General features: G+C 53.6%; 1 protein-coding gene across 1 annotated transcript; it reads right to left on the reverse strand.

The window, feature by feature from the left end:
• Positions 1-12,941: 12,941 nt before the first annotated feature.
• LOC103631366 (senescence-specific cysteine protease SAG39) lies at positions 12,942-13,745 on the reverse strand. Its single transcript, XM_008652292.1, has 2 exons — positions 13,634-13,745; positions 12,942-13,528 (listed from the first exon to the last, which is right to left on the reverse strand). Exons 1-2 carry the CDS (start codon positions 13,743-13,745, stop codon positions 12,942-12,944), a joined length of 699 nt encoding a protein of 232 aa, XP_008650514.1.
• Between the last annotated feature and the right edge of the window lie 13,783 nt (positions 13,746-27,528).

Genomic DNA, 27,528 nt, shown 5'->3' on the forward strand with positions numbered 1-27,528 from the left:
GTCCGAGCCCTGGGTCGGGCGGAGCGGAGTTCGCTGTCTTCCGGGGCTGAGCCCGAGTCCGAGCCCCGGGTCAGGCGAAGCGGAGCTTCCTATGGTGCCTCCGGCGGGGCCTGACTGCCTGTCAGCCTCACTCTGTCAAATGGCACCGCAGTCGGAGTGGCGCAGGCGGCGCTGTCCTTCTGTCAGGCCGGTCAGTGGAGCGGCAAAGTGACGGCAGTCACTTCGGCTCTGCCGGGGGGCGCGCGTCAGGATAAAGGTGTCAGGCCACCTTTGCATTAAATGCTCCTGCGACTTGGTCAGTCGGTGTGGCGATTTAGTCAGGGTTGCTTCTTAGCGAAGGCAGGGCCTCGGGCGAGCCGGAAATATGTTCGCCGCTGGAGGGGGGCCTTGGGCGAGACGGAAATCCTCCAGGGTCGGCCGCCCTTGTCCGAGGCTAGGCTCGGGCGAGGCGTGATCGAGTCGCTCGAATGGACTGATCCCTGACTTAGTCGCACCCATCAGGCCTTTGCAGCTTTATGCTGATGGGGGTTACCAGCTGAGAATTAGGAGTCTTGAGGGTACCCCTAATTATGGTCCTCGACAGTAGCCCTCGAGCCTCGAAGGGAGTGTTAGCACTCGCTTGGAGGCTTTCGTCGCACTTTTTTGCAAGGGGACCAGCCTTTCTCGGTTGCGTTTTGTTCCGGTGGGTGCGCGCGAGCGCACCCGCCGGGTGTAGCCCCCGAGGCCTCGGAGGAGTGGTTTCACTCCTCCGAGGTCTTAACGCCTCACATAATGCTTCGGCTGGTCTGGTTGTTCCCTCATGTGAGCTGGCCGTAGCCCGGGTGTACGGTCGGGTCCCAAGTTCTCAGGCTGGTATGTTGATGATGTCAACGGTTCGGCCGGAGCCGGGTTTGCGAGAGCAGCCCCCGAGCCTCTGCACAGGGCGAGAGGGCGATCAGGAACAGACTCGGCTCTTTTACATACGCCCCTGCGTCGCCTTTCCGCAAGGAGGAGGGGGAAAGCGCCATGTTGCCTCGATGGGCGCCGAACATGGTGTCTCCGGTGAGCTGCAAGCGGGTAATCCGAGTGGTCGCCCGTGCCCCGTTCGTTAGGGGTCGGCTAGGGGCCCAGAGGCACGCCCAAAAGTACCTACGGGTGATCTGCCGGACCCGGTCCCCTGGCGACGGGGTCCGAGGGCTCGATGCCTCCCTCTGATGGGATTCCGTTACAAGATCGCTCCCGCTGGTCTCGGAAATGTCCTAGGGTACCTCGGGAGCGCAGCCCGAGCCTTGGTTATGTATCGAACGTACCCATGGTCATCCCTCGCTCGGCGTCTGAGGCGGCTGTGAACCCTTCGGGGGCCAGCCTTCGAACCCCTGATCAGTAATGGGCACGGAGCCCGAGTAGCCTGAGGCGGCCGTGGAACCCTTCGGGGGGCCGACCTTCGAACCTCTGACCAGTAGTGGGTGTAGGGCCCACGCGATCTGAGGCGGCTGTTGAACCCTTCGGGGGGCCAGCCTTCGAACCTCTGATCAGTAGGGAGGCTCGGAGCCTGGTTCCTTCACGGGGAAGGACCCTTTTCGGGGTATCCCCCTTTCCCGGTCCCTGTTGCAAGAGAGAGAGAGAAAGAGGAAAAAAGGAAAAGGATACGAAATCGAACGACGCGGCGTACCTTTACTGGCGCGGTCATTATGGCGAAGGCGAAGCGTCGCCCGCTCCTCCTGCCAGAGGCGCCGCCTGTCCCGCCGAGGAGTTAATGCGACGGGGCGAATGGTTGGCGAGGCGACCGTTGTGCGTGCGCGAGCCGTTCGAGGAACGGAACACGGGCGCGTTGTCTTTACGCCGTGAGAGAGGGTTCTCTCGCTGCCCGCGGATGCGACGTGAGCTTGGCTGACGACGTGACTGCTGCTCCTGCCCGCCTGCCACTGTCATTACTGCCGGCCCATTTTTGGCCGTACTGACCGCCGCGCCAGGCTGGCGCTGCTGAGTCGTGCGCTGGGTCGCCTCGAGTCGCGGTATTGGTTCCGCAGTCGAGGAGGCGCGGTGGTGGCGCAAGTGGCGGTGCAGTTGCATGCACGAAGCAGTCGGCGCGCCGGTTGCATGACGTGTGGGCCTGGGCCTCCAGGCTGGGCGTGTTGGGAGTCGGAGAAGCGCGCCCACTTGGCGCGGTTGCATGCCGCCTGCATGGTCGCCCACCCTTTCGCCCGCTGGTCTGGGCAAAAGTGGAGGGTCGCTTGTAACCGCTGGGCGGTTGTATGCACCACGCGTGGTGGTTTGGCTTCTTCTGCCCTGAGTCGGCTTGCATGACGTGACCCCTTTGGCAGGCGACCATGTCTTCGCGCTCCCTTATGCATCGTGTCTTTCCACCTCCCGAGCCCCCGGATGGGGGAGATCCGCCGTCTTTCCGTCTCGTCGTTGGGGGGAACGCAACTCCGCGGGAGTTGGTACCTTTCAGCCATCGTTCGGCTTCAAGGATTTTCATCATGCAGCCCGGTTGCACCCCTCCGCCGGCGGTCACCCTAGATGGTGACCTCCAGCTTGATGGTGGGGGAAAGCGAGCCGGGCTGCGGCCTCTGCCCCTCCCTCAGCCTCAAGGATTTTCATCACCAGGGCTGGGGAGGGGAGAGTGCTGAGTTGGGGTCGGCCCCTGCGTGGGCGGTGGCCCGCTCCTTCACTCAGTGGTCAGAGGGAAGGGCGGTCGTCGTCCGTGGCGCCGGTAGCTGCACCGTGCCTGGCTTTTGGACGCGAGTGGCTTCGGAGCCGCTCGCGGCGCCGGCGTCTGCCACGGCAGCTGGAAGAGGTTCTTCCGCCGACGAGATAGCCAGGGCCGGCCACGGACCGACCTCCAACTCTATGGCCTTCTGCCCGTCCTTGCCTCACGAGTTTGGGCATGGGTGGGGGCCTCTTGGCAGCAGCATCCGCCCTGAGGTCAGTGCTGCCGCTGGAGCGGGCGACGGCGCGCCGTTCGTCGGTCTTCTGTTGCTCCGCAGGCCCTCCCCCATCGAGTGGGGTTGTTCGTACCTGCGGAGGCGGAACCGGAGTTCCGTTTGTAATGGCACTTAGGATGCCAGTGTTTTTTCCTCATTTTCGAGCACTAGGACTCGCCTGTTGGTTGTCTGTACCGCTTCACCAAGCGTGAGTCGCCCCGTGTCAAGGTGACGAGTGAGGTATCCGTATCCCGGAGGCGTAGGAGTCCCTCAGCTCAGTCGGCCTTGTTGTCTGAGGCTTCTCTAGCTTAGTTAAAGGGACCCCCTGGGCCGCTCTTCGATGAGTCGAGGCCAGGGGTAGCGATATCAGCATGTACAGGGGCGGAGTTGGCTCGAAAATGAAACCTGGTTGGCCGGAGCCCAGCCGGGTCGTCCGTTAGCGGGACCGACGCCGGAGTTGACCAGCCGAAGCCTCGGGTCGGGCTGGCGCCCTTGGAAGATGGTTGGCCGAGGCCCCAGAGTGACCGGCCGAGCCGCCTGCTCGGGCCAGATTTCCGGAGAAGACCCTGGCAGCGATTGCTCAAGTGTGGCGATGACGTCGTCCTTTAGAGCGGAGATCCTTGGACCGCGTCGCCGTCCGAGGCTAGGTCGGACCTCGCCGAAAGTGTCGTCGACGCCGAGGGTGCTGCTATCCCCTTCCAGCGTCAAGACCCGAGCCTGCAGGATCAGATCGTCTTGTAGCGTGTGTCTCCTGCGGCCGCCGAGGCCAGAACACACACCCTCGCTGCGTTGTAAAGCTGCGTCTCTTTTCTTCTTGTTTCGAGTATCTGGACTTTTTTTGTCGGCAGCAGGGATGTTTGTGCGAGCGAGAGTTGCTTCTCGCGGAAGGTGATGAGTGAGGTATCCGTATCCCGGAGGCGTAGGAGTCCCTCGGCTCGGTCAGCCTTGGCTGCTTACATGTACTCCGTCGTTTTCAGGATCCACTTTTTGAAGTAGTCAAAAAGCATGAAAGACATTCTGGCAGAAGGGATCTTTTTTTCGAGGAAAAAATTCGACGCAGAGGGGGTTTCCCCCCTTTTAGCCCCCGAGGGAGGGTCGGGTTTTGTCGAGGCGAGGCCGACCCTTCCTTGATGACTAAACTTTGCATGGGTGCGAGGTATATGAACAACTTGAAAACATCTTAAGGGTAGAAGCGACGTAGCTGTTGGATGTTCCAAGCGTTGCCGTAGACTTCGCCTTGACTGTTGGCCAGCTTGTACGTTCCGGGCTTCAGAACTTTGGCGATGACGAAAGGCCCCTCCCAGGGGGGCGTGAGCTTGTGCCTCCCTCGGGCGTCTTGCCGCAGCCGAAGCACCAGGTCGCCCATCTGGAGGTCTCAGGATCGGACCCCTCGGGCGTGGTAGCGTCGCAGGGACTGCTGGTACCGCGCCGAGTGTAGTAAGGCCTTGTCCCGAGCCTCTTCCAGCTGGTCCAGCGAGTCTTCTCGGATAGCTTGGTTGCTTTGGTCGGTGTAGGCCCTCGTCCTCGGGGAGCCGTATTCCAGGTCTGCGGGCAAGACAGCCTCGGCCCCGTAGACTAGGAAGAACGACGTGAAACCCGTGGCTTGGCTCGGTGTCGTCCTCAGGCTCCAGACCACCGAGGGGAGTTCCTTCATCCATCGCTTGCCGAACTTGTTGAGGTCATTGTAGATCCGAGGCTTGAGCCCTTGTAGAATCATGCCGTTGGCACGCTCCACCTGCCCATTCGTCATGGGGTGAGCCACGGCGGCCCAGTCCACCCGGATGTGGTGATCCTTACAGAAGCCCAGGAACTTTCTGCCGGTGAACTGGGTACCGTTGTCGGTGATGATGGAGTTCGGGACCCCGAAGCGATGGATGATGTTGGTGAAGAACGCCACCGCCTGCTCGGACCTGATGCTGTTCAGGGGTCGGACCTCGATCCACTTGGAGAATTTGTCGATGGCGACCAGCAGGTGCGTGTAGCCCCCGGGTGCCTTCTGCAAGGGGCCGACGAGGTCCAGACCCCACACCGCAAAAGGCCAGGTGATGGGTATCGTCTGCAGAGCCTGAGCGGGCAGGTGGGTCTGCCTCGCGTAGAATTGACACCCTTCGCAGGTGCGGACAATTCTTGTGGCGTCGGCCACCGCCGTCGGCCAGTAGAAGCCCTGTCGGAAGGCATTCCCGACAAGGGCTCGAGGTTCTGCGTGATGGCCGCAAGCCCCCGAGTGTATCTCTCGCAGGAGTTCCTGGCCTTCGGCGATGGAGATGCATCGCTGGAGGATGCCTGAGGGGCTGCGGTGGTAGAGCTCCTTCTCATCGCCCAGCAAGACGAACGACTTGGCGCGCCGCGCCACCCGCCGAGCCTTGGCTCGATCGAGGGGTAGCTCTCCTCGGTGGAGATATTGCAGGTACGGGGTCTGCCAGTTTTGATCAGGCGCGACCCCGCTTTGCTCCTCCTCGATGCGCAGTGCCTCACCCTCGGGGGCCGAGGGTACCTCGGACTGAACCGAGGGCGCCTCGGGCCAAGCTGAGGGTGCCTCGGGATGAGCCGAGGGTGCCTCGGACTGAGCCGAGGGCGCCTTGGGTTGAGCTGTGGGTGCCTCGGACTGGGCCGAGGGTACCTCGGGCTCGAACGTGTCGTCGATCTTGACGGAGGGTTGATGCAGATCCCGAGAGAAGACGTCCGGGGGAACCGTTGTTCGCCCCGAGGCTATTTTAGCCAGCTCGTCCGCAGTCTCGTTGTAGCGCCGAGCGACGTGGTTAAGCTCGAGCCCGTAGAACTTGTCTTCCAGGCGCCGAACCTCATCGCAGTAGGCCTCCATCTTCGGGTCGCGGCAGTGGGAGTTCTTCATGGCTTGGTCGATGACGAGCTGCGAGTCACCGCAGGCGTCCAGGCGCCGGACCCCTAGCTCGATGGCGATCCGCAACCCGTTGACCAGAGCCTCGTACTCAACCACATTGTTGGACGCCGGGAAGTGGAGGCGTAGCACATAGCGTAGGTGTTTCCCGAGGGGCGAGATGAAGAGTAGGCCTGCGCCGGCTCCTGTCTTCATCAACGACTCGTCGAAAAACATGGTCCAGAGCTCCGGTTGGATCGGAGCCGTCGGTAGCTGGGTGTCGACCCATTCGGCCACGAAGTCCGCCAAGACCTGGGACTTAATGGCTTTCCGGGGAGCGAACGAGATCGTCTCGCCCATGATCTCCACTGCCCACTTTGCAATCCTACCCGAGGCCTCTTGGCACTGGATGATCTCTCCCAGGGGGAAGGATGACACCGCAGTTATCGGATGAGACTCGAAGTAGTGTCGCAACTTCCGCCGGGTCAGGATCACTGCATATAGCAGCTTCTAAACTTGTGGGTAGCGGATCTTGGTTTCGGACAGTACCTCGCTGACGAAGTAAACCGGCCTCTGAACGGGCAATGCATGCCCCTCTTCTTGCCTCTCGACCACAATCGCGGCGCTAACCACCTGAGTGGTCGCGGCGACGTAGACCAGGAGGGCTTCTCCGGCAGCTGGGGGCACCAAGATAGGTGCCTTTGTGAGGAGCGCCTTCAGGTTCCCGAGGGCTTCCTCGGCCTCAGGGGTCCAAGTGAAGCACTCGACCTTCCTTAAGAGGCGGTACAGAGGTAGACCTCTTTCGCCGAGGCGTGAGATGAAACGGCTCAGAGCCGCGAGGCATCCCATGACCCTCTGTACGCCTTTCAAGTCCTTGATGGGCCCCATGCTGGTGATGGCTGCGATCTTCTCCGGGTTGGCTTCGATGCCCCGCTCGGAGACGATGAACCCCAAGAGCATGCCTCGGGGCACCCCGAAGACACACTTTTCGGGATTGAGCTTGACGCCTTTCGCCTTGAGACATTGGAATGTCGTTTTAAGGTCAGAAAGGAGGTCGGAGGCCTTCCTCGTCTTGACTACGATGTCATCGACGTAGGCCTCGACTGTGCGGCCAATGTGTTCGCCGAACACATGGTTCATGCACCGCTGGTACGTCGCGCCCGCATTCCTCAAACCGAACGGCATGGTGACATAGCAGTACATGCCGAAGGGTGTGATGAAAGAAGTCGCGAGCTGGTTGGACTCTTTCATCTTGATTTGATGATACCCTGAGTAGGCATCGAGGAAAGACAGGGTTTCGCACCCAGCAGTGGAATCCACAATTTGGTCGATGCGAGGCAGAGGGTAGGGAACCTTCGGACATGCTTTGTTGAGACCAGTGTAGTCTACACACATCCGCCATTTCCCCCCTTTCTTTCTCACAAGCACAGGGTTGGCAAGCCATTCGGGATGGAATACCTCTTTGATGAACCCTGCTGCCATTAGCTTGTGGATCTCCTCGCCTATCGCTCTGCGCTTCTCCTCGTCGAATCGGCGCAGAGGCTGCTTGACGGGTCGGGCTCCGGCCCGAATATCCAGCGAGTGCTCCGCGACATCCCTCGGTATGCCGGGCATGTTCGAGGGACTCCACGCGAAGACATCGGCGTTCGCGCGGAGGAAGTTGACGAGCACTGCTTCCTATTTGGGATCAAGCCCGGAGCCGATCCGGATCTGCTTGGAGGCATCGCCGCTGGGGTCGAGGGGGACGGCCTTAACCGTCTCCACTGGCTCGAAGTTGCCGGCATGACGTTTCACGTCTGGCACCTCCTTGGAGAGGCTCTCCAGGTCGGCGATGAGGGCCTCAGACTCGGCGAGGGCCTCAGCGTACTCCACGCACTCCATGTCGCATTCGAACACGTGCTTGTACGTAGGGCCGACGGAGATGACCCCATTGGGTCCCGACATCTTGAGCTTCAGGTAGGTGTAGTTGGGGACGGCCATGAACTTCGCGTAGCATGGCCTCCCCAGCACCGCGTGGTAGGTTCCTCGGAACCCGACCACCTCGAACGTTAGGGTCTCTCTTCGGAAGTTGGAGGGTGTTCCGAAGCAGACGGGAAGGTCGAGCTGTCCGAGGGGTTGGACGCGCTTCCCGGGGACGATCCCATGGAAGGGCGCATCGCCTGCCCGGACAGAGGACAGATCAACACGCAGGAGCCCGAGGGTCTCGGCATAGATGATGTTGAGGCTGCTGCCTCCGTCCATGAGGACCTTGGTGAGCCTGACGTCGCCGATGACGGGGTCGACGACGAGCGGGTATTTCCCCGGGCTCGGCACGTGGTCGGGGTGGTCAGCTTGGTCGAAGGTGATGGGCTTGTCGGACCAGTCTAGGTAGACTGGCGCCGCCACCTTCACCAAGCAGACCTCCCGGCGCTCTTGCTTGCGGTGACGAGCCGAGGCATTCGCCGCTTGTCCACCGTAGATCATAAAGCAGTCGCGGACCTCGGGGAACTCTCCTGCTTGGTGATCTTCCTTCTTGTCATCGTCGCGGGCCCTGCCACCCTCCGCGGGTGGCCCGGCCCTGTGGAAGTGGCGCCGAAGCATGACGCACTCCTCAAGGGTGTGCTTGACGGGCCCCTGGTGATAGGGGCACGGCTCCTTGAGCATCTTGTCGAAGAGGTTGGCACCTCCGGGGGGTTTCCGAGGGTTCTTGTACTCGGCGGCAGCGACAAGGTCCGCGTCGGCGGCGTCACATTTCGCTTGCGACCTCTTCTTGCCTTTCTTCTTGGCGCCGCGCTGAGTTGACGCCTCGGGAGCATCTTCTGCCGGGCGGCCCTGGGGCTGCTTGTCCTTTCGGAAGATGGCCTCGACCGCCTCCTGGCCGGAGGCGAACTTGGTGGCGATGTCCATCAGCTCGCTCGCCCTGGTGGGGGTCTTGCGACCCAACTTGCTCACCAGGTCGCGGCAGGTGGTGCCGGCGAGGAACACGCCAATGACATCCGAGTCGGTGATGTTGGGCAGCTCGGTGCGCTGCTTCGAGAATCGCCGGATGTAGTCCCGGAGGGACTCTCCCGGCAGCTGCCGGCAGCTTCGGAGGTCCCAGGAATTCCCGGGGCGCACGTACGTGCCCTGGAAATTGCCGGCGAAAGCTTGGACTAGGTCGTCCCAGTTGGAGATCTGCCCCGGGGGCAGGTGCTCCAACCAGGCGCGAGCGGAGTCGGAGAGGAACAGGGGGAGGTTGCGGATGATGAGGTTGTCATCGTCCGTTCCACCCAGTTGGCAGGCCAGACGGTAGTCCGCGAGCCACAGTTCCGGTCTTGTCTCCCCTGAGTACTTTGTGATAGTAGTCGGGGGTCGTAACCGGGTCGGGAACGGCGCCCGTCGGATGGCCCGGCTGAAGGCCTGCGGACCGGGCGGTTCGGGCGAGGGACTCCGATCCTCCCCGCTGTCGTAGCGTCCCCCATGCCTGGGGTGGTAGCCTCGGCGCATCCTCTCGTCGAGGTGGGCCTGACGGTCACGGTGATGGTGCTCGTTGCCGAGGCGGCCCGGGGCCACAGGCGCGGTGTTGCGCATGCGTCCGGTGTAGACCGAGGCTTCCCGCATGAATCGGGAAGTCGCGGCATGAGGTTCCGAGGGGTATCCCTGCCTTCGGGAGGCAGAGCTCTCGACCCGTTGGACCGCGGCGCCTTCCAGGAGATTCTTGAGCTCCCCCTGGATTCGCCGGCTCTCGGTGGTTGATGGCTCCGGCATCGCGCGGAGAAGCATCGCTGCGGCAGCCAGGTTCTGGCCGACGCCACTAGATGCGGGTGGCGGCCTGACCCTGGCGTCGTCGGCGACGCGGTGCTGGAAACCCTGGGGCAGATGACGTATTTCTCCGGCCGGGGGTTGGCCCGCCCATGCCTGCCCGACGTCCCGGCGGATCGGCTCAAGCGCCCCTGCTTCCTCGTCGAACCTGGCCTGCGCCCCGCGGATTTGCTCGAGCTGTGGGTCATGGCCCCCCGCCTGAACGGGGACCATAGCTAGCTCCCGTGGGATGTCGACGCGGGGCACTGGCCTAGGGAGATCACCGCCCTCCGGCATGCCGAGATGATTGCCTTCGGAGGGACCCCCTAGATCGACGTGGAAACATTCGCGGCTTGGGCCGCAGTCCTCGTCACCGGGGCTGCGGCTACCGTCAGAACAGTCGGAAAGGCAGTAGTCACATGCGGTCATGAAGTCCCGCATGGCACTGGGGTTGCCAAGTCCAGAGAAATCCCAACAGATGCTGGGCCCATCGTCTTCCTCGGACCCAGAGGGCCCGTAGGTCGAGACGTCCGTCAGCCGGTCCCAAGGCGACCGCATGCGAAACCCCAGAGGGTTTGGACTCGCCTTTACGAGAGCGTCCGCCAAAGCGAGGTCGCTAGGCGGGTCGAGGCTGAATCCAAATGACGTAGGATGGGAATCGGTCGGTACCTTTTGGTCGACGAGCGGCAATGAAGTCACGTCGGGGACTGGCTGCACCGTCGTCTCAGGTGCGAGGGTGACGTCCAGCAAGCTCTCCGCGAGCGCGCTGGCGTCGTCCGCTTGCTCGGGATTGGCGTGTCGCGGGGAGACGGCGCTCGCCTTCGTCTCAAACGCGAGGTCGACGCCCGGTGCGCCCCCCGTTGGGGTGCCGGGGCCGTCGGCTCGCTCGACAGCCGACGAGGCGCTGTCTCCTGCTTGGCCTTGGTTGCCCCGCCTCCTCCTCCGTCAGCGGGGGAGGGGACGGGGTGAGCTCGAAGGTTGCTCTCCCACCATGCGGGGAAGACGTCGCCGATTCCGCCGCCGGCGGGCGGGCTGCCAGTCGCCATTGTCGTCGTCGCGCGGCGGTGGAAGGAGTATCATGTCGTAGCTGCCGTCGAGGGACATGAACTCAAGACTCCCGAAACGGAGCACCGTCCTGGGTTGGAGAGGTTGCTGGAGACTTCCCATCTGGAGCTTGACGGGAAGCTATTCATCAACACGCAGCAGGCCCCTACCTGGCGCGCCAACTGTCGGCGTTTCGAGACCGGGGGGTCCCTGGGTCGACGAGTGAATGTCGCCGCGTGCCCCAACCCAGATGGGTCGAGCGCGAGGGCGAGCGCGAAGGGGGGGAAGAGCGAGGCGGACGAAGACCGGCGTGAGAGAGGTGGGAATCCCGCGGCCTTCGTGTTCGTCCCGCGCCCAGGTCGGGTGCGCTTGCAGTAGGGGGTTACAAGCATCCACGCGGGAGAGGGAGCGAGCGGCCCCAAGCGAGCGCCTGTTCTCGTCCTCGTCCCCGCGCGACCAACCCTCTCTAAGAGGGCCCTGGTCCTTCCTTTTATAGGCGTAAGGAGAGGATCCAGGTGTACAATGGGGGGTGTAGCAGAGTGCTACGTGTCTAGCGGGGGAGAGCTAGCGCCCTAAGTACATGCCGTCGTGGCAGCCGGAGAGATTTTGGCACCCAGCTGGTGTGATGTCGTGGCCGTCGGAGGAGCGATGTAGCCTGGCGGAGGGACAGCTGTCGGAGCGGTTGGGTCCTTGCTGACGTCTTCTTGCTTCCGTAAGGGGGCTGAGAGCCGCCGTCGTCACAGAGCATGCGGGGCGCCATCATTGCCTATCTGGCGGAGCTAGCCAGATGGGACGCCGGTCTGGTTCCCTGTGGCCCGAGTCAGCTCGGGGTAGGGTGATGATGGCGCCTCCTGTTTGACGTGGATGGCCTGCGCCCTAGGTTGGGCGATGCGGAGGCTCCTCCGAAGCCGAGGTCGAGTCTGTCTTCCGTGGCCGAGGCCGAGTCCGAGCCCCTGGGTCGGGCGAGGCGGAGGTCGTCGGCTGAGGCCAGGGCGGAGTCCGAGCCCTGGGGTCGGGCGAAGCGGAGTTCGTCGTCTTCTGGGACTTAGCCCGAGTCCAAGCCCGGGGTCGGGCGGAGCGGAGTTCGCCGTCTTCCGGGACTTAGCCCGAGTCCGAGCCCTGGGTCGGGCGGAGCGGAGTTCGCCGTCTTCCGGGACTTAGCCCGAGTCCGAGCCCTGGGTCGGGCGGAGCGGAGTTCGCCGTCTTCCGGGACTTAGCCCGAGTCCGAGCCCTGGGTCGGGCGGAGCGGAGTTCGCCGTCTTCCGGGACTTAGCCCGAGTCCGAGCCCTGGATCGGGCGGAGCGGAGTTCGCCGTCTTCCGGGACTTAGCCCGAGTCCGAGCCCTGGGTCGGGCGGAGCGGAGTTCGCCGTCTTCCGGGGCTGAGCCCGAGTCCGAGCCCCGGGTCGGGCGAAGCGGAGCTTCCTATGGTGCCTCCGGCGGGGCCTGACTGCCTGTCAGCCTCACTCTGTCAAATGGCACCGCAGTCGGAGTGGCGCAGGCGGCGCTGTCCTTCTGTCAGGCCGGTCAGTGGAGCGGCGAAGTGACGGCGGTCACTTCGGCTCTGCCGGGGGGCGCGCGTCAGGATAAAGGTGTCAGGCCACCTTTGCATTAAATGCTCTTGCGACTTGGTCGGTCGGTGTGGCGATTTAGTCAGGGTTGCTTCTTAGCGAAGGCAGGGCCTCGGGCGAGCCGGAAATATGTTCGCCGCTGTAGGGGGCCTTGGGCGAGACGGAAATCCTCTGGGGTCGGCCGCCCTTGTCCGAGGCTAGGCTCGGGCGAGGCGTGATCGAGTCGCTCGAATGGACTGATCCCTGACTTAGTCGCACCCATCAGGCCTTTACAACTTTATGCTGATGGGGGTTACCAGCTGAGAATTAGGAGTCTTGAGGGTACCCCTAATTATGGTCCCCGACAATTATTGTCCCCTTTACTTTTTGTCATATATGGAATATTTATTACCTTGCAATTTTAATTATGCAACTTTCTCCACATGAACTGTAGGCTATGACGGTATGATTAGAATCATATGATCATGTTTTTTTCTCAACTTAAAAGTGTAGAAAAAATGTTTCTACTTATTCTTGTTCATATTTTAATTTGTCCTAATTCGACCCTTTAGCCCATGATACTTTGTGTTCGCCTTTCCCATTTCTAAATATTTGCTCCTGTAAAATAACCGATATATATTCATGATTAATCATTACACATTTAACACATTACATGTTTTTTTAATAAATGTAAAATTGTACATGTACATGTGTAAGACCAATATAAAATACGATTTACAAACACACATGTATGGACAAGCTTTATATATGTATTAGAATGTATAGAAGCACCGATTTATTCTGTCTATGTGTTCATGTATGAACTAAAAGGCTTCTAAAGGTTTTGCCTACTCAGTGGGATAGGAAGGTTCTATAGCTAGTCCGCACATGCCTTTCTTGTCTGAAATATCCTTCTCCATTCTCAGGTAACCATTCTCACCCCATGTCGTGCCCCATGAGTTCTTCATGAGCCAATACTTGGTTCCATCACTGGTCTTTCCATAACCAATGGCTGCAATCCCGTGGTCCAAGTCAGTACCACATGATCCAGTCATCACACCACCAGAGTAGAACTGAAATGTCATGTCTCCACCGTCCACTGCCACCGACACGGGCTGATTTGCCACGGCCTTCATTAGGGCAGCCTCATCGTTGGTTGGCACATCCTCGTAGCCCTTGATGTTTGCAGCACTATTCGATCCACTCTTGCACTTGCCATCTGCAGCCGTGTATGGATAGTTGGACTCCGTTGTTAGCCCTCCATTCTTGATGATAAACTTGAATGCATCGTCCATCAGGCCACCCTCACAACCCTGATCCTCACCATAGACATCGCAATCCACCAATTCTTGTTCTGAGAGAGAGATGAGCTTGCCAGTGCTAATTTTCACGATGCCTTCTGTGGCTGCCACGGCCGAGAATGCCCAGCAGCAACCTGCAATCATCGATCATTATATATATGTTTTGACATATGTTATGGCACTTTAGTTTACATCATAATAGTGTTTTTATGAGTCTTATTAGGACCAAATGTATTTACCACATTGCCCTTGATCCTTGATCGGAGTGACTGCACCATTGGTCCTCCAGTCGATAGTCGCTGGAATCGCATCAACGCTAACATTCTCATACCTAAATCCGGTAGAGACCATTGGTTCAAATGTGAATTTTCCGAAGAAATTCAAATAAACGAACTAAATATAATAGTTATAGAAAACACTTTTCTAATTGTCCCAAAATGGTACATGTAGGTCTACATAGTGTAGGAACATTACCATAAAAAGTTTGGTTGGGAAAATAAAAAAAATGTACTTTGCCGATTGTCAATGCTCGGCCCTCGGCTGTTAACCGTCAGCTCTAGACGGCCGCTGACGGCCCTTTGCCGAGCGCCGCCTTCGCCGAGTGTTCGGCACTCGGTAAATACTTTTTTGCCGAGTGTATTTCTGTGTCGAGAGTTCTACGCTCGGTAAACGAGCTCGTTATCGAGAGCAGGACTTTGCTGAGTGCGGCACTCGATAAAGGCTTCTTTGCCGAGTGCCCGACAAAAAACAGTCGGCAAAGAGCGAATCACTCGGTAAAGGCACTCGGTAAAGACACAGATTCCGGTATTGGTAACACATATAGAGAGTAAATATGGATTTTAAATTATAATATCTCAAGAAGTTAAACAATTTTGTTGTAAGCTTGCTATTAGTCGAAGCTCATTAAAGAAAAGAAATGAAGGTTAAACTTAAATTCACAAGATAGAGGAGAAAAAAACGACAAAATTTAAGCTAAGAAATATATTAACGGTATCTTTGTGAAGTTTGAGGTGTATATGTATAGAAAAAAACCAATATAATCAAAAGGGGGAGTTAGAAAAAAACAAAATATTAAATAAGAAAAAGCTAGCTGCCTACGCTATTATAGCACGGTTCATCATGACAGTTATAGCACGGTTCATCATGGCTTAAATGTACACTATAGGTTACATATAATATCATGATAACTTATATATAAATGTGATATATTGTTATGAGAAAATATTTTGTAATCTATTGGTGATCCTCGCTATACATATAAATTTTGTTATTTTAATCTACCTGTTTCACCACTACATTCCAACCATCAATATCATGCATACCTATATATATATATGATAGTTAGGTGTCTGTGCGTTGCGACGACTCACAAATTTTAATAAAACGCAAGTGCACAACAATTACATGAAAACAAACAATATATCGACAATCGTACACTAATCTATTCCTTTGTAGAGATATTGATAAGTCTCTGTTGTATATTTGCAGGGATGGCATAACGGCATGAATTGTCCTTGTAACTTAATAGATCAACCACAAAGTTCCTTCGAAGAATCTTTGCATTCTACACACAAAGACATAAGAGAATAGAACATCAAATCAAACTTGTATTATGTAACTGGAATGTATGTTTGAACATGAAACAAACGTACTCCACTCACCCTAACAAATTCCAAATTCCATTCACCTACCATTTCCCCACATGACCATAGCTTGTAGAACGAGGTAGCTGGTATTAACCTTATAGAATAATGTTTGGCCAACTATGTTATATACAATGGTTATCATAGAAAAATTCTATATTGCTGCGAAGGTACGTGGTACGGAGAAAATACCCTTTTAAGTCAATTGGAAGACCAGTCCGAATAGTATGTTCCTACTTAAAAATATCATCTACCCATTCAGAACGTTTCTTGCTGTAGGCAATCTTATATTTCTTTGAGGCCATGATAATCGCTTCCACGAACCTCTTGTATGGCATATGCTTACACCAATCTTGAGTGGGTGTAAAGTCGATAAAAGTCATGTGCTTTTTACCATGGTCAATTACAAAAAGGGCGTAGCACTCGTTGAATTTCCATGGCATAAGAGCCTGCAAAACATCAGTCATTAGGATTGCAAAGAAGTGTCTTTTATAAATACATTCGAAATGAACACATACTTACATATCTACAACCAGTGATATAGTAGTTCATTGATGGCCAACAGTCGAGTGTTTTGGCTAGCTCTTCTGTTGTACGGTCCTCGTGGTACTTTGGAAGTTTGCCAAAACCAACCATTCTCTGGATAAATATATATACATGACCACATATGGATTAGAGGTAGATACTATATATTGCTACATTATTGATTGGAAACAAACTTACCCAGAAGCGCCTATCCATATGATGCTTTAAATCCTTTATCTTTTCACCTTTTAACATACATGAATCTTTATTGGCAAGCAGTCGAACAGCCATGTCAAAACATTTTAGAGTCATATCTAGATTTATCCTTAATATATTTTGTAAGTCTTTGACAGATAATTCTATCTTAAAAGGGTTGAAACTTCGCACCCATGTCATCCTGTAATGTAGCATGACGAAAGTCAATATCAAAACTATACGTAGTTGGTATACATAAAATAGATAAAACAATGAGCACTTACTGTAATGTCATATCGTCTTGGATTGTCATGATGTAATCGCATAGAACATCTATCAGCTTTGGTCATGAGCATATCCTTTGTGGAAACACCACTCATTAAAAAGTCGTTGGTGCACTCATCAGCCAATACCTTTATAGTTCCTTTATCCCAATAATGAACAAACCACCTTTCTAAGTCCGCTTGAGTAATGGGACCATCATCATCTTCCATCAATACTTCGCTATCATCAGGTGCACAGAGTATTTTTCTCTTCTTAGAATTTGTAGGACTATCTAATATCTAAACATCAGAGGGGCTTCCCATGTCAACTTCTTTTTCATATTTGTATAACAGACACCCATTTCTCTTGTTCACGTCTGAAGATAGTAATATAGCAGCCATTTTTTTCCTAAAATGTGTCATGTCATCCTGCAAATAAGAAAAAATTATTTATAGCATCATATGTAACATTGACTGTAGATGTGGATATATGTTATGGAAGTAATAATATACTTGGGTAAAAATGTCTGACAGTTCATCTCCAGTCCAGTATTCGATATAGTTCAATAGAAAGAGGCCACACGAGGATCTACATTACATTGTTAATAAAAATGTCAAGATTAATATCAATGAAGAAATTGGTTAAGAAGAATTTATGGTGTAACCATCTGTCTGCTTTGCATATCCCATTTCTATTTCTCTCAGCGGCCAAGAAGTAACCTGGAGGTCTGGCCACCTGTGATCTTTTAACTCCTTGCGCTGAGATACCATATCAATTTGTCTTTGGAATCCTATAATCTTTATAAATTTTAAACATAGAATCAGATGCTGGGATATAAGTTAATAAGGGATTACTAATTGTTTGGTTTGTGCAAACTCATGGAGTCAGTGAGGTCATTGCAAATGGTAGCTCCACCAATTCAGGTTAGTGTTTTTGAATGATTTCATGACCAGAAAAGAACGGTTTTCCTTTTAAGGTTATCAACCATACCATGTTTATATTGAACATTTGAATTATTGGCATGAGATAAAAAACATACCACATAATTAGTGCTAATGATTTGAGCCAATAAGGATCTTCCTTGCTGCTGATTTTGCTGCTTCGTTGATTATATTCTGCAGCAATGGATGCAAGCCAGGATGCAAGAAGTAAAGAGAACCCAGAGAACAATCCTGATTGTACTACTGTATATGTTGGCAACCTTGGACATGAGGTAGAACCAAATTACTACATAACCATGTTCATCGTCCCAGTTTGTTCTAGCTCTCCGTGGAGCACGTTGTTTCCATTGTGGCTAGAATGAAATAAGGGTGAGAAGGGTAATGATACAAAGATTTTTGCAATGATAGGTGGCAAGATCTGCAATAAAATATCTGAAACAAACAATGATGCCAACATATAAACACTTTTAACTTGGGAGGCTCACAGCTTGTGAGCTCAGAAGATTTATATGCACACACTGTTATAATATATTGGTAAAAAGAACATTAGTCCTTTCCCACTATCACTGACGCCACCTGCACGTCCACATTTACAAACCAGGTGAAGTGTGGGGAAACATGGAAGAAAATAGAACGATAAACAGCCTTGAGATCGCAAAGATCTCAATTGCTAACTGTCAAGTATATTGAACTCCGAATCTTCAATGACATCCCACGATTCCTTCTTTGACAGCGATGCAGGTGGAGTTGGTTGCGGAGGTCGGCGACTGTAATTGGCGGACGAAGCAGGTTTTTGTCTGACTGAATCCCGGCGCACCGAGGAGCTAGCGTAGGGAAGGTTCCTCCGGTCAGAGAGGAGTGAATCCATGTATTTGTCCATGACAACAACGTTGGCACTATCAACGTCACTCAGCTCCTCGCTACTGAGGCACCTTTTACCTTCTCTGAAGGATTCCACATCTGAAGGTATTTCAGACCACTGATCCATGCTTTCCTCAGATTTTGACTTTGCAAATACTCAATGCTTCGCTCAGATATTGTCTTGGGGAAAGCACGACCATCCGAAGATTGGTACCCTTCTTGGTTGCTTTTCACACTTTCTATCTCACAAATGTGAGGTGGAGAATCTGACTCTATCTCATTGTTGTGATGTATAGAATTTGGCACGCTCCGGATATCTTCTTGCACAAATAAATAGTAATATAAGATAAATAAAGGCACTATATCGGATCATACGACACAACTTAATTTATTAGTTCAGTTTTTTCAGAGGTGCTGCTTTATGGAGAAGCTTAAAGATGATCTTATTAAACCCAAGGATCATCGACAACATATTCAACACTCTAGTGGTAGTCGACATTAGGGAAAATGGGAAAAGTGCCTACAGAAGATAGTCAAAATAGCAGCTAATAACAGTAAAAAATGGAACTCTAGACACTATTGGCAAAAATGTGCATGGTGCCTGGTTGATGCGTGGCATGGGGACTGCCGGCCACGCATCTTGAATGCTTGATCAACCCCAGGCGTTGGGAATTCGACCCCTGTGAATGCAGGCCAGCAAACAAATAAGTTGTACCAACATAGTAAACCCAAAGGATGTAAAGTATGGACTAATTTAGTAATCTGAAAAAATTCAATATTCAATGCTGGTCTTGCATACATGCACTGATGAGAGATGACTATCATATGCAAACATTGTCCCGTCACAAAAACATGTTTGGGACAATATTTAGTCAAACCTTTAAAAGTGCAAACATCAATAAATTCTAAATTATCTTGTTTCAAAACCGTGCAAGTTTATGATGTAGAATTGTATTGCAAATACTTGCTAATTAAATCTCATTAAGTTCAAGAATTTTGAGAATATATTCTAGAAAATTTCAGTGGTCAAAAGATATTGCACTCCAAAGAATCTGCAAACACAAATTTGGTAAGAGTTTTTGACCCGAGTGAGTATATCTAAAATGTGTATAAAATTCTGGTACAAATTCACACTTCACCTAATTATACCAGTTCCTGTAAAGAAAAATTCTATACATTTAATTACATTTCTGTTTTATTCCTAATGCATACGGAAGATTAAGAATTTCAGCTGCAAACTCTGGTGCAATCCATGTTTTTATAAGGCAAATATACATTCTGTATGCAAATATAATGGAGCACAAATATATTCTGTAGGCACTCACCTAGTAAGGAAACGGCGCGGTCGATGCAATGGGCGCAGGCGCAGCACTATCGCGAGCGGGTGGCACGTGCCACGAGCGCGAGCAGGAGGAGACCGTAGAGGCACCAGTGCGGCTGACGGACCCGCAGAGCGTGAGGAGGCCTGTCTCCCACGGCGAGACACCTACTTTGACATCTGCCAAGGTGAAACGCGTAGCGGATCAGGAGGTAGAAGTGGAGACGCCGAACATGGACTCCGACGTGGACAGTGTCGGGCGGCGGAGTAGCCGAAGGAGCGAGGACGGTGGAGATCAGAGTAGGAGCAATTCCCCCACAATGAAGCAGCCATTTGGCCGCCGCGGAGCACGGGGACGACATGGTCGCATACCCGTGCGAGAGAGGTATTTCCCTCGTCAAGAATCAAACCGTGGAAATAGTATGCGGCAGCCTGAGATAAACATGTAAAATAGATGTCATACAGTAGAAATGCTTAAAAGATTAAACATTAGAGAATTACATCATCTAGAGAAAATTTAGCATGTTTTATTTAGACAAGAATTTACAGCTTAAAAAGAATGATAATAGCGGCATAGCTTATATACCTTGGCTTCAACATACTTCCACTTTACAAATAGCCGGTGCTTTTTCCCCATCCATCACAGTCTGGAAGCTCTAGAATGCCAATATTTGACCATCTCACAGGCTAAGCGCATTTTGACTGCTAAAGTGGCCTTTGGACTATCAATAGCCAAGCCGAGCTGCATGTGAACCCCGTAAGAAAGAAGAATACCAATGTTCAGAATAAATGTGAAATGCCTAACATCAAATTTAGTGGCTAAGAAAAGCAGAGGTAATAGGACTAACGTAACAGATATGATAAAGTGTTGATATAATGTTGATGATAGGTTTCTTAGGCTTTTAAAGCAAATTTGCAACTCAAGTAGTACAAAGTGTGTGTTGTTCAAAATTGAACCTACATTTGTTGCTTCAGCAGTAATATGTAATATATATTGTTAAAAAATGAGTTATAAGCAAGTCTTGTGTGTTCTCTTAGGGGGAAATCGTCAAATCAAGTGAAATGTTGATTAAAACTATGACACCATTTGAGATGTTATGAAAATTAGGTAATCCAGTTTGTAGAGTTGAGAAGACAGTACCTGACCCAAGGCTTGCAGGCTTAGAGCTTTGAGATTTCCTTCGGCCAGGTCGACTGGAAGTTGTCTCCTGTAATCCACATGTCAAAGGGGAATGTTTCAGTAGTTGTCTTCAAATTTGAATCGAAGCCTAACAATGCTAAGAAGTTGCTCAAGAGTAACAAAACCTTAGTTCCAGTGGCATCTTCGCAAGTACATGCCGAATTGCGCAGTCTATGTATCCAGCTGCCTTCAAGAAGACATCAACAGTGGCCCATGTATTCTCTATAGCACATTGGAAATATATGGCCTTGTCAGCGCATGAGCACTATAGACAGAAGTACTTGAACACACGACAAATTGTTAGCATCTTTCAGCGTCCTAATTTAAATAAAGGAAACTTGGACACAACAGTCTCCAGGCCGATAACACTTTGGATTCATCTACAACTAACAATTGTAGTCCAACGACGACTCCTTCTCCAGCTTCTTCTTCGTGCCGCCATTTGCCTCAGGCCACCACGCCATGGCCGCCACATCCGCCACAACCACAGCAGCTGCGGCACTCTCCCGCATGCTGCTTCCGAAGCTGTTGGCCCCATCATCCGCGGACGCTGCCACCACCCTCCTGCCCCCAGAGACGCTCCTCTGCCTCAGCTCCATGCCAACATAGGTCACGCAGCAAACCGCAAACCTTTCCGCGTCCGAGCTCTCGCACACCATCTCCGCAGTCGATTGCCCATCATCCGCGACTGCTTGACTAGGGGAGCGGGACATGGGATCCGAGCTGCGGGCGCCGTCTAGGGTTTTGGATCAGAATAGGGGATGTGGAAAGGGGTCGCAAGCGGGTGTGCGTGGGGGAGAGAGTGCGTGCATTGGATAGGAGAGAGACTCTAGGGCGTATTGGACGGTTGAGATCGTCGGAAGGCAGAACAAAGCTGAGGCAGGCTACCCCCTTAGAGCCTTAATAAGTAGTAATAGATTAAGTATATGCTCATACGTTGCTACGGAATCTATACAATAAAACAAAATATTTTTTGTATATCATTGTATTTTATCATATTAATTCTGTAGCAACACATGGACATATACCTAGTCAAGTGTCCGTGTGTTACTACGGTTTCTATATATTAAATGTGATAGTATAAGTTTACCCTTCAAATCAGGTGGTAACAAATTATGATAGCAAAATATTCTAGACTATTTTTTATACAAGATCAGAAAAAGAGATAAATCTTACTGGCTTTATGTGCTATTATACAGTGAAATATTCGTGGCACATTTGATCTGCATCCATGTGTTGAATTGAATGGACGAACGAATAAGTACCTAGCATGCTCTTTGAATCTGCTTTGATAAATAACATATATCATGTTGTCCTTTTTGTCGCTTTATGTTTTTCTGGTTTAAAGTATAACGAACTATAAACCTTGCAAAACATGCCAAATCTTGCAAGACAAAGACATGCTTGACTCCATCAAAGACAATGAGACCTGCAGCTAGCTGGCTGATTTCATGACTCTTGAACTTGAGTTAGTGGACGCTGTAATAAGCTTTAATACTCTATGATGTCAATTTCATATGCTCCAAATAGTGCAGAGCTTCAGGGAAGCGTATTTAACAAGATTCAATAATGGTAGATGTGCAATAGCTGGGCATGCCAGGTAGTTCACATCTTCGTACTGTTTGGAGCATAGGAAATTTTGCTTTGTAGGAACATGAAGCATACCTTAAAATAAATAATGGTAACTTAAATTGGAAATGTACATGTTTCTTGCAGTTTTAACAAGAAAGGTTCATGATTCCATCCTTGAAGGAACATGAAGTAATGAATTTGCTAACCAGAGTATGAAATTGTAAAATCAGATGACAAACTTACAACGGTGGACATGCTTCCTGAAGATTCAAATATGCAAAACCAGCAGTCTCCTCCTGCAAGCATCCAAAGAATTGTACAATTAGATTAGTTAGCAGTGAAAAGAGGCGAATATTGAGGGGAACACAAACTAACCATCTCTTTAATTTCTTCAATCCCCTCCATAAGACAAGTGTACTGTTGTTGTCTAATACATGTTCTTATATAATGGTTCAGTTCTAGAGCTAATTAATAATTGGTGATGACTCTGACATTGTCATTCTACTATCAATTATGAGATCCAACCATCCTATCCAGTCTGCAATGGGCGATAATATCCAAATGTGAGCTACCTGAAAGGAGTTTCAGACAACTGAAGTATTGACAAGTTGATAGCCTAATATTACCGCACACCTAGGAAAGATAAGCATACTCTCCGTGAATGCAGCGGAGGGGGCATTTTCAAGATAAGAACAACTTCATTGTCAAAATAAAAAGCATGAATGTAGCATTATCTAATTAATTGCAGCTTCATTGCTTTACTTTGGTCTTATTTCCAGGTCAGCCCTAGCAAAAATGAGATTTTTTCAAAAACGCCTTTTGCTTCATCTTTGAAAATTCAACTAAACCAGGGATGACGGGTTCGGGAACAGCTCCTCCAGTGCTAGTCTCTCCGTCACGTCCATGGACTGGTTGGAGCCCTGGCCTGAGCCTGACCGACGGGCGGATAGACGAGTCTAGTCTTTTCCTGTCTTCGTTCATGCATCAACCACCCGCGCCACCGCCATTGTTGGTTATGGCGAGCTCCATCCGTTCGTCCTATGATTAGTGTGTTGATCCTGGGAAAGGGAACGAAGGGAGGGTGATCGAATGCATTACTTACCCGGGCGAGCTCCCCGATCTCAAGGTCACGACCGCTAGCGACGCCAGCACGACTGTCCAGGGCGACCCACGCAGGCGAGCCAGGTAGTCACCCTGCTGCTACCGGTCACCACACCGCCTTGGCCTTGGCGCCGAAGCCTGCCCTCTACTCACATCTTGTATGGATCAGCACCAATGAACCCCGTGGGCATTGGGATAGACATCAGCACCTGCACAAAAACCTAAATCAAATATGTCGGGTACCATAATTAGGGGTACCCCCAACACTCCTAAACTCGGCTGGTAATCACCATCAGCGCAAGCCGCAGAGACTGATGGGCATGATTTAGGTCAAAGCTTCGTCCACTCAAGGGACGCGATCTCGCCTCGCCCGAGCCCAGCCTCGGGCAGGAACAGTACTCCTAAGACGAATCCACGCCTCGCCCGAAGACCTCCTCAAGCAACGGGCGCACCCTCGACTCGCCCGAGGCCCAGCTCGGGCAGGCTTCGCAGTGAAGCAACCTTGGCCAGATCGCCTCGCCAACCGACCATATCGCAGGAGCATTCAATGCGAGGATCACCTGACACCTTATCCTGACGCGCGTTCCTCAGTCGACAGGGCCGAAGTGACCGCGGTCACTTCGCCCTTCCACTGACCGACCTGACAGAAAAATAGCGCCGCCTGCCCCGCTTCGACTACTGTGCCACCCGCCAGGGTGAGGCTGACAACATCTAAGTCCAGCCTCAGGCGCAACAGGAAACTCCGCCTCGCCTGACCTCTGGGCTCGGCCCCCGCCTCGACCTCGGAAGGTGGTCTCCGCCTCGCCCGACCCCAGGGCTCGGCCTCAGCCTCAGCCTCGGAAGGTGGTCTCTGCCTCGCCCGACCCCAGGGCTCGGCCTCAACGTCGGCCTCGGAAGGTGGTCTCCGCCTCGCCCGACCCTAGGGCTCGGCCTCAACTTTGGCCTCAGAAGGAATCGCGTCCTCGCCCGACCCCGGCCTCGGCCTCAGGAGGAGTCTCCGCCTCGCCCGACCTTAGGCTCGGACCGACCATGCCACAGGGGGTACATCATTGCCCTACCCCTAGCTAGCTCAGGCTATGGGGAACAAGACCGGCGTCCCATCTGGCTCGCCCCGGTAAACAAGTAATGATGGCATCCCGCGTGCATCCATGACGACGGCGGTTCTCAAACCCCCTACGGAAGCATGGAGACGTCAGCAAGGTCCCGGCAGCCCCGACAGCTGTGCTTCTACAGGGATCAAGCGCTCCTCCGACGGCCACGACACCGCGTGCACAGGGCTCTAGCACCTCTCCAACAGCCACGTTGGCATGTACATAGGGCTCTGGCTCCTCTCTGTCGGACACGTTAGCATATAGCTACACCCCCATTGTACACCTGGACCCTCTCCTTGCATCTATAAAAGGAAGGTCCAGGGCCCTCATACGGGAAGGGTGGTCGCGCGGGAGGACGGGCTGACGAACCGGCTCACACTCTCTCTCCCTCGCGAACGCTTGTAACCCCCACTGCAAGCGCACCCACTCTGGCGCAGGATAACACGAGCCGCAATCCCCCCCCCTTGTGTTCCATCTCGCGCCAACCCATCTGGGCTGGGGCACGCAGCAACAATTTTACTCATCGGTCCAGGGACCCCCTGGGTCGAAACGCCGACAGTTGGCGCGCCAGGTAGGGGCCTGCTGCGTGTTGATGAACAACTTCCCGTTGAGTTCCAGATGGGTAGTCTCCAGCAACCTCTTCATCCTGGGACGCTGCTGTGGGGGATAGATATCCCCCGGGTCCACTAAAAGAGTAAAAGACCTCACGAAAGGCCCAAGGGCCCAATGAATCGTAAGGTCATTCTTTCGTGGGCCTGGGGAGAAACAACCAAGCAAAGCAGAGCGACACAAGGCCGGATTGGTGCAAACCCGGACGGCCCACAACGTCGAGCGAGTGACCACAACGGAGATCCGACTTTCCCGCGCTGGAGCCCCTATGCAACGAAGCCATGCGAGGATAAGTCGGCGAGGGTTACGTAGGGATAAACTCAAGAGGTTCACTATCTTTTAGCTACTTGTTGTTATCATATCCACGTGTATTGCCCCACGGTTGAGTATATAAGGCCCGGGGGGCACCCCTTCAGAACGATCGACCCTATTACTTAGCCACCTACGTCAACTCTCTGTATTCTCAATCCAGAGAGCTCTCCTGTAACCACATTCATCAAGCATACTCACCAGGACGTAGGGTGTTACGCATCTCTAAGCGGCCCGAACTTGTAAACCTTGTCTACTTTTCCTCGTGCAATCGGCACGAACCATTTTGCTACAGTTGTCGACACCGTCCTACTCCTAAAAGCACCTTGAGGGGCAACCCCGGGTGTGCGGTTGGACCCAAAACACCGACAGCTGGCGCGCCAGGTAGGGGGTGTGTCGACGATCCAAGCTAGCTCAATGGCCGTCACCTTCTACAGCAAGATCACCCTGCGCCCCGGATCCGTATTCTGCTTCGGAACAATCTCATCTGTAGCGGATGAAGAGGGAACTCTACACCGTATCGCGGATCCGCCGGAAAAGGAGTCTCCTCCAACGAACTCCGAAAATGTCGGAGAAGCGCAACCTCCAGTTCTCCGGAAAAAGATCGTCTCCGGAAAGTCGGGGGCCGAGGGCTCGCTGACCCGGAGAACTCCACTGTCTACTTCCCCGACAAAAGAATGGACACGGATCGCGAGGAAGAAGGAGACCAGGGAGAAGCAAGTTGCTCTTTCCGTTCCTCCAGCCTCAAAGGAGAACGGAAAGAAGGTCGCCACGACAGCAGCACCATTCTACCCCGACGTCCTCTTCATCGGGAGAGTGGAGTCGCCTACCGTCTCCGACGACGAGCCGACCGCACCCGGAGAAGAACCGCCTCAACGAGAATCCCGCCGATGGAGGAATCGGCGCAGGAACGTTCGACGACATCACGCGGCCGGAGAACGGGATCCAGAGCAGCCTGTCTCGCGAGACGAGGTCTCGGAGATAGGAGAAACTCCGGAAGAACGCGTCTTCAGAGAACGAAGGAACTCCCGACGATGTGATCGCCGACGGGCTCAGGAACAAGCCGAGCAAGATGCAAGGCAACGCTGGGAGAATCCATTCTTCGGGCGCAACCTGAATCCCGACTTCGCCCGAGCTATGAACACGCCGAGCGAAGTTGGAGGGGTATTGGCTCGGATAGCTGATGGACTCCCTCGGACTCCTGACGCTGAGGGCTACCGACGACTGTTCACCCAGGCGGCCAACCATCTTCTACAGCTTGCTCACCTGCCGAACGATCTACGACACACCATCAACAGTCGCCGAGACGCGCGAAGCTCCATCAATGCTTCACGCGAACGGCGGCATGAGAACGAGATTCGCCGCCGGGAGGAGTACGACAGGGATCATGGCGTCCCGACTCAGAGCCAGGCCACCAGGACTGAGTCGGCAACAGCCTCAACTGGCGGTACCACCCGGGGACGGTCGAGGAATCACAATCACAACTCCCCTCCCCGGGACAGACATCGTCCCCGACGACAGGAGGACACGTGTGGAGTGTCCGCTCTTACTCCGCGCCTTAGGGCCATCCAATGGCCTCGCAACTTCAAGGTATCCAATGTCGACAAATATGAACCTAAGCAGGATCCAGGGGGTTGGCTAGCCGTCTACACCACCGCCGCTCGAGCTGCCGGGGCATCCGAAGACGTGATGACCGCGTATTTGCCCATCGTCCTTGGGCAAGACGCGCTGCAGTGGCTGCGACATCTACCCCGACACTGCATCGACGACTGGGGGGACTTCAGTCGACGCTTCACCGCCAACTTCCAGTCCCTCTCCGACAAGCCGGCGCAACCGTGGGACCTCAAATCCATCAAGCGCCGGGGGGATGAGACTCTCTGGTCGTACCTCAAAAGGTTCCAGACCATGAGAAATCGCATTCCCAAGGTCACGGAGGCGGCCGTGATCGAGGACTTCTACAGAGGATCCAACGACTCGACTTTTGTCCGAGCCATACTACAGAAGGCGCCGACTACCTCCGAGGAGCTGTTCCGGGAAGCCGACCTCTACATCACCGCCGACGAGCGAGCTCAGGACCTCATCAGAGGAGCAAAACCCGCACCGGCAGCACCACGACGCGACGCGAACCAGCCATCCGACAAGCGCTGGGAGAAGAGGCCTCGCGAAGAAGTACACGCCGCCGGGCCACCTGCCTCTCGCGCCCGAGGAGGACCTCGCGGAGGCGAACGCACGCTGGACGACATCCTCGACGCCCAGTGCCCATACCACAAGGACATGCGCTACACTCTTCGCAACTGCCGGGACTTCAAGCACTCTGTCGGGCATGGCCGACCCTTCCAACCTCTACCTCCTCCTCCGCCGAGAGGAGGACCAGATGAACCACGACAACCTCATCGGCAGGAGGAGGGAGGAGGAGGAGCTTTCCCGCGCGTGGACAGGGAGGTCAACGTCATCTTCGGCGGACATGGGTCGCAGGAGAACAAGAGACGAAGCTACTTCTGGGACGAAAGCACCCTGTAGCCTCA

The sequence above is a fragment of the Zea mays genome, chromosome 6, assembly GCF_902167145.1.
Source record: "Zea mays cultivar B73 chromosome 6, Zm-B73-REFERENCE-NAM-5.0, whole genome shotgun sequence".
In the NCBI taxonomy this organism is placed as follows: Eukaryota; Viridiplantae; Streptophyta; class Magnoliopsida; order Poales; family Poaceae; genus Zea; species Zea mays.

Excerpts from the sequence above, each read along its gene's own strand:
- LOC103631366 (XM_008652292.1), bottom strand. The coding sequence starts at position 13,745 with ATGGTCTCTACCGGATTTAGGTATGAGAATGTTAGCGTTGATGCGATT. Across the intron at positions 13,529-13,633 it reads CAAGGATCAAGGGCAATGTG|GTTGCTGCTGGGCATTCTCG; the intron begins GTAAATACATTT and ends CGATGATTGCAG.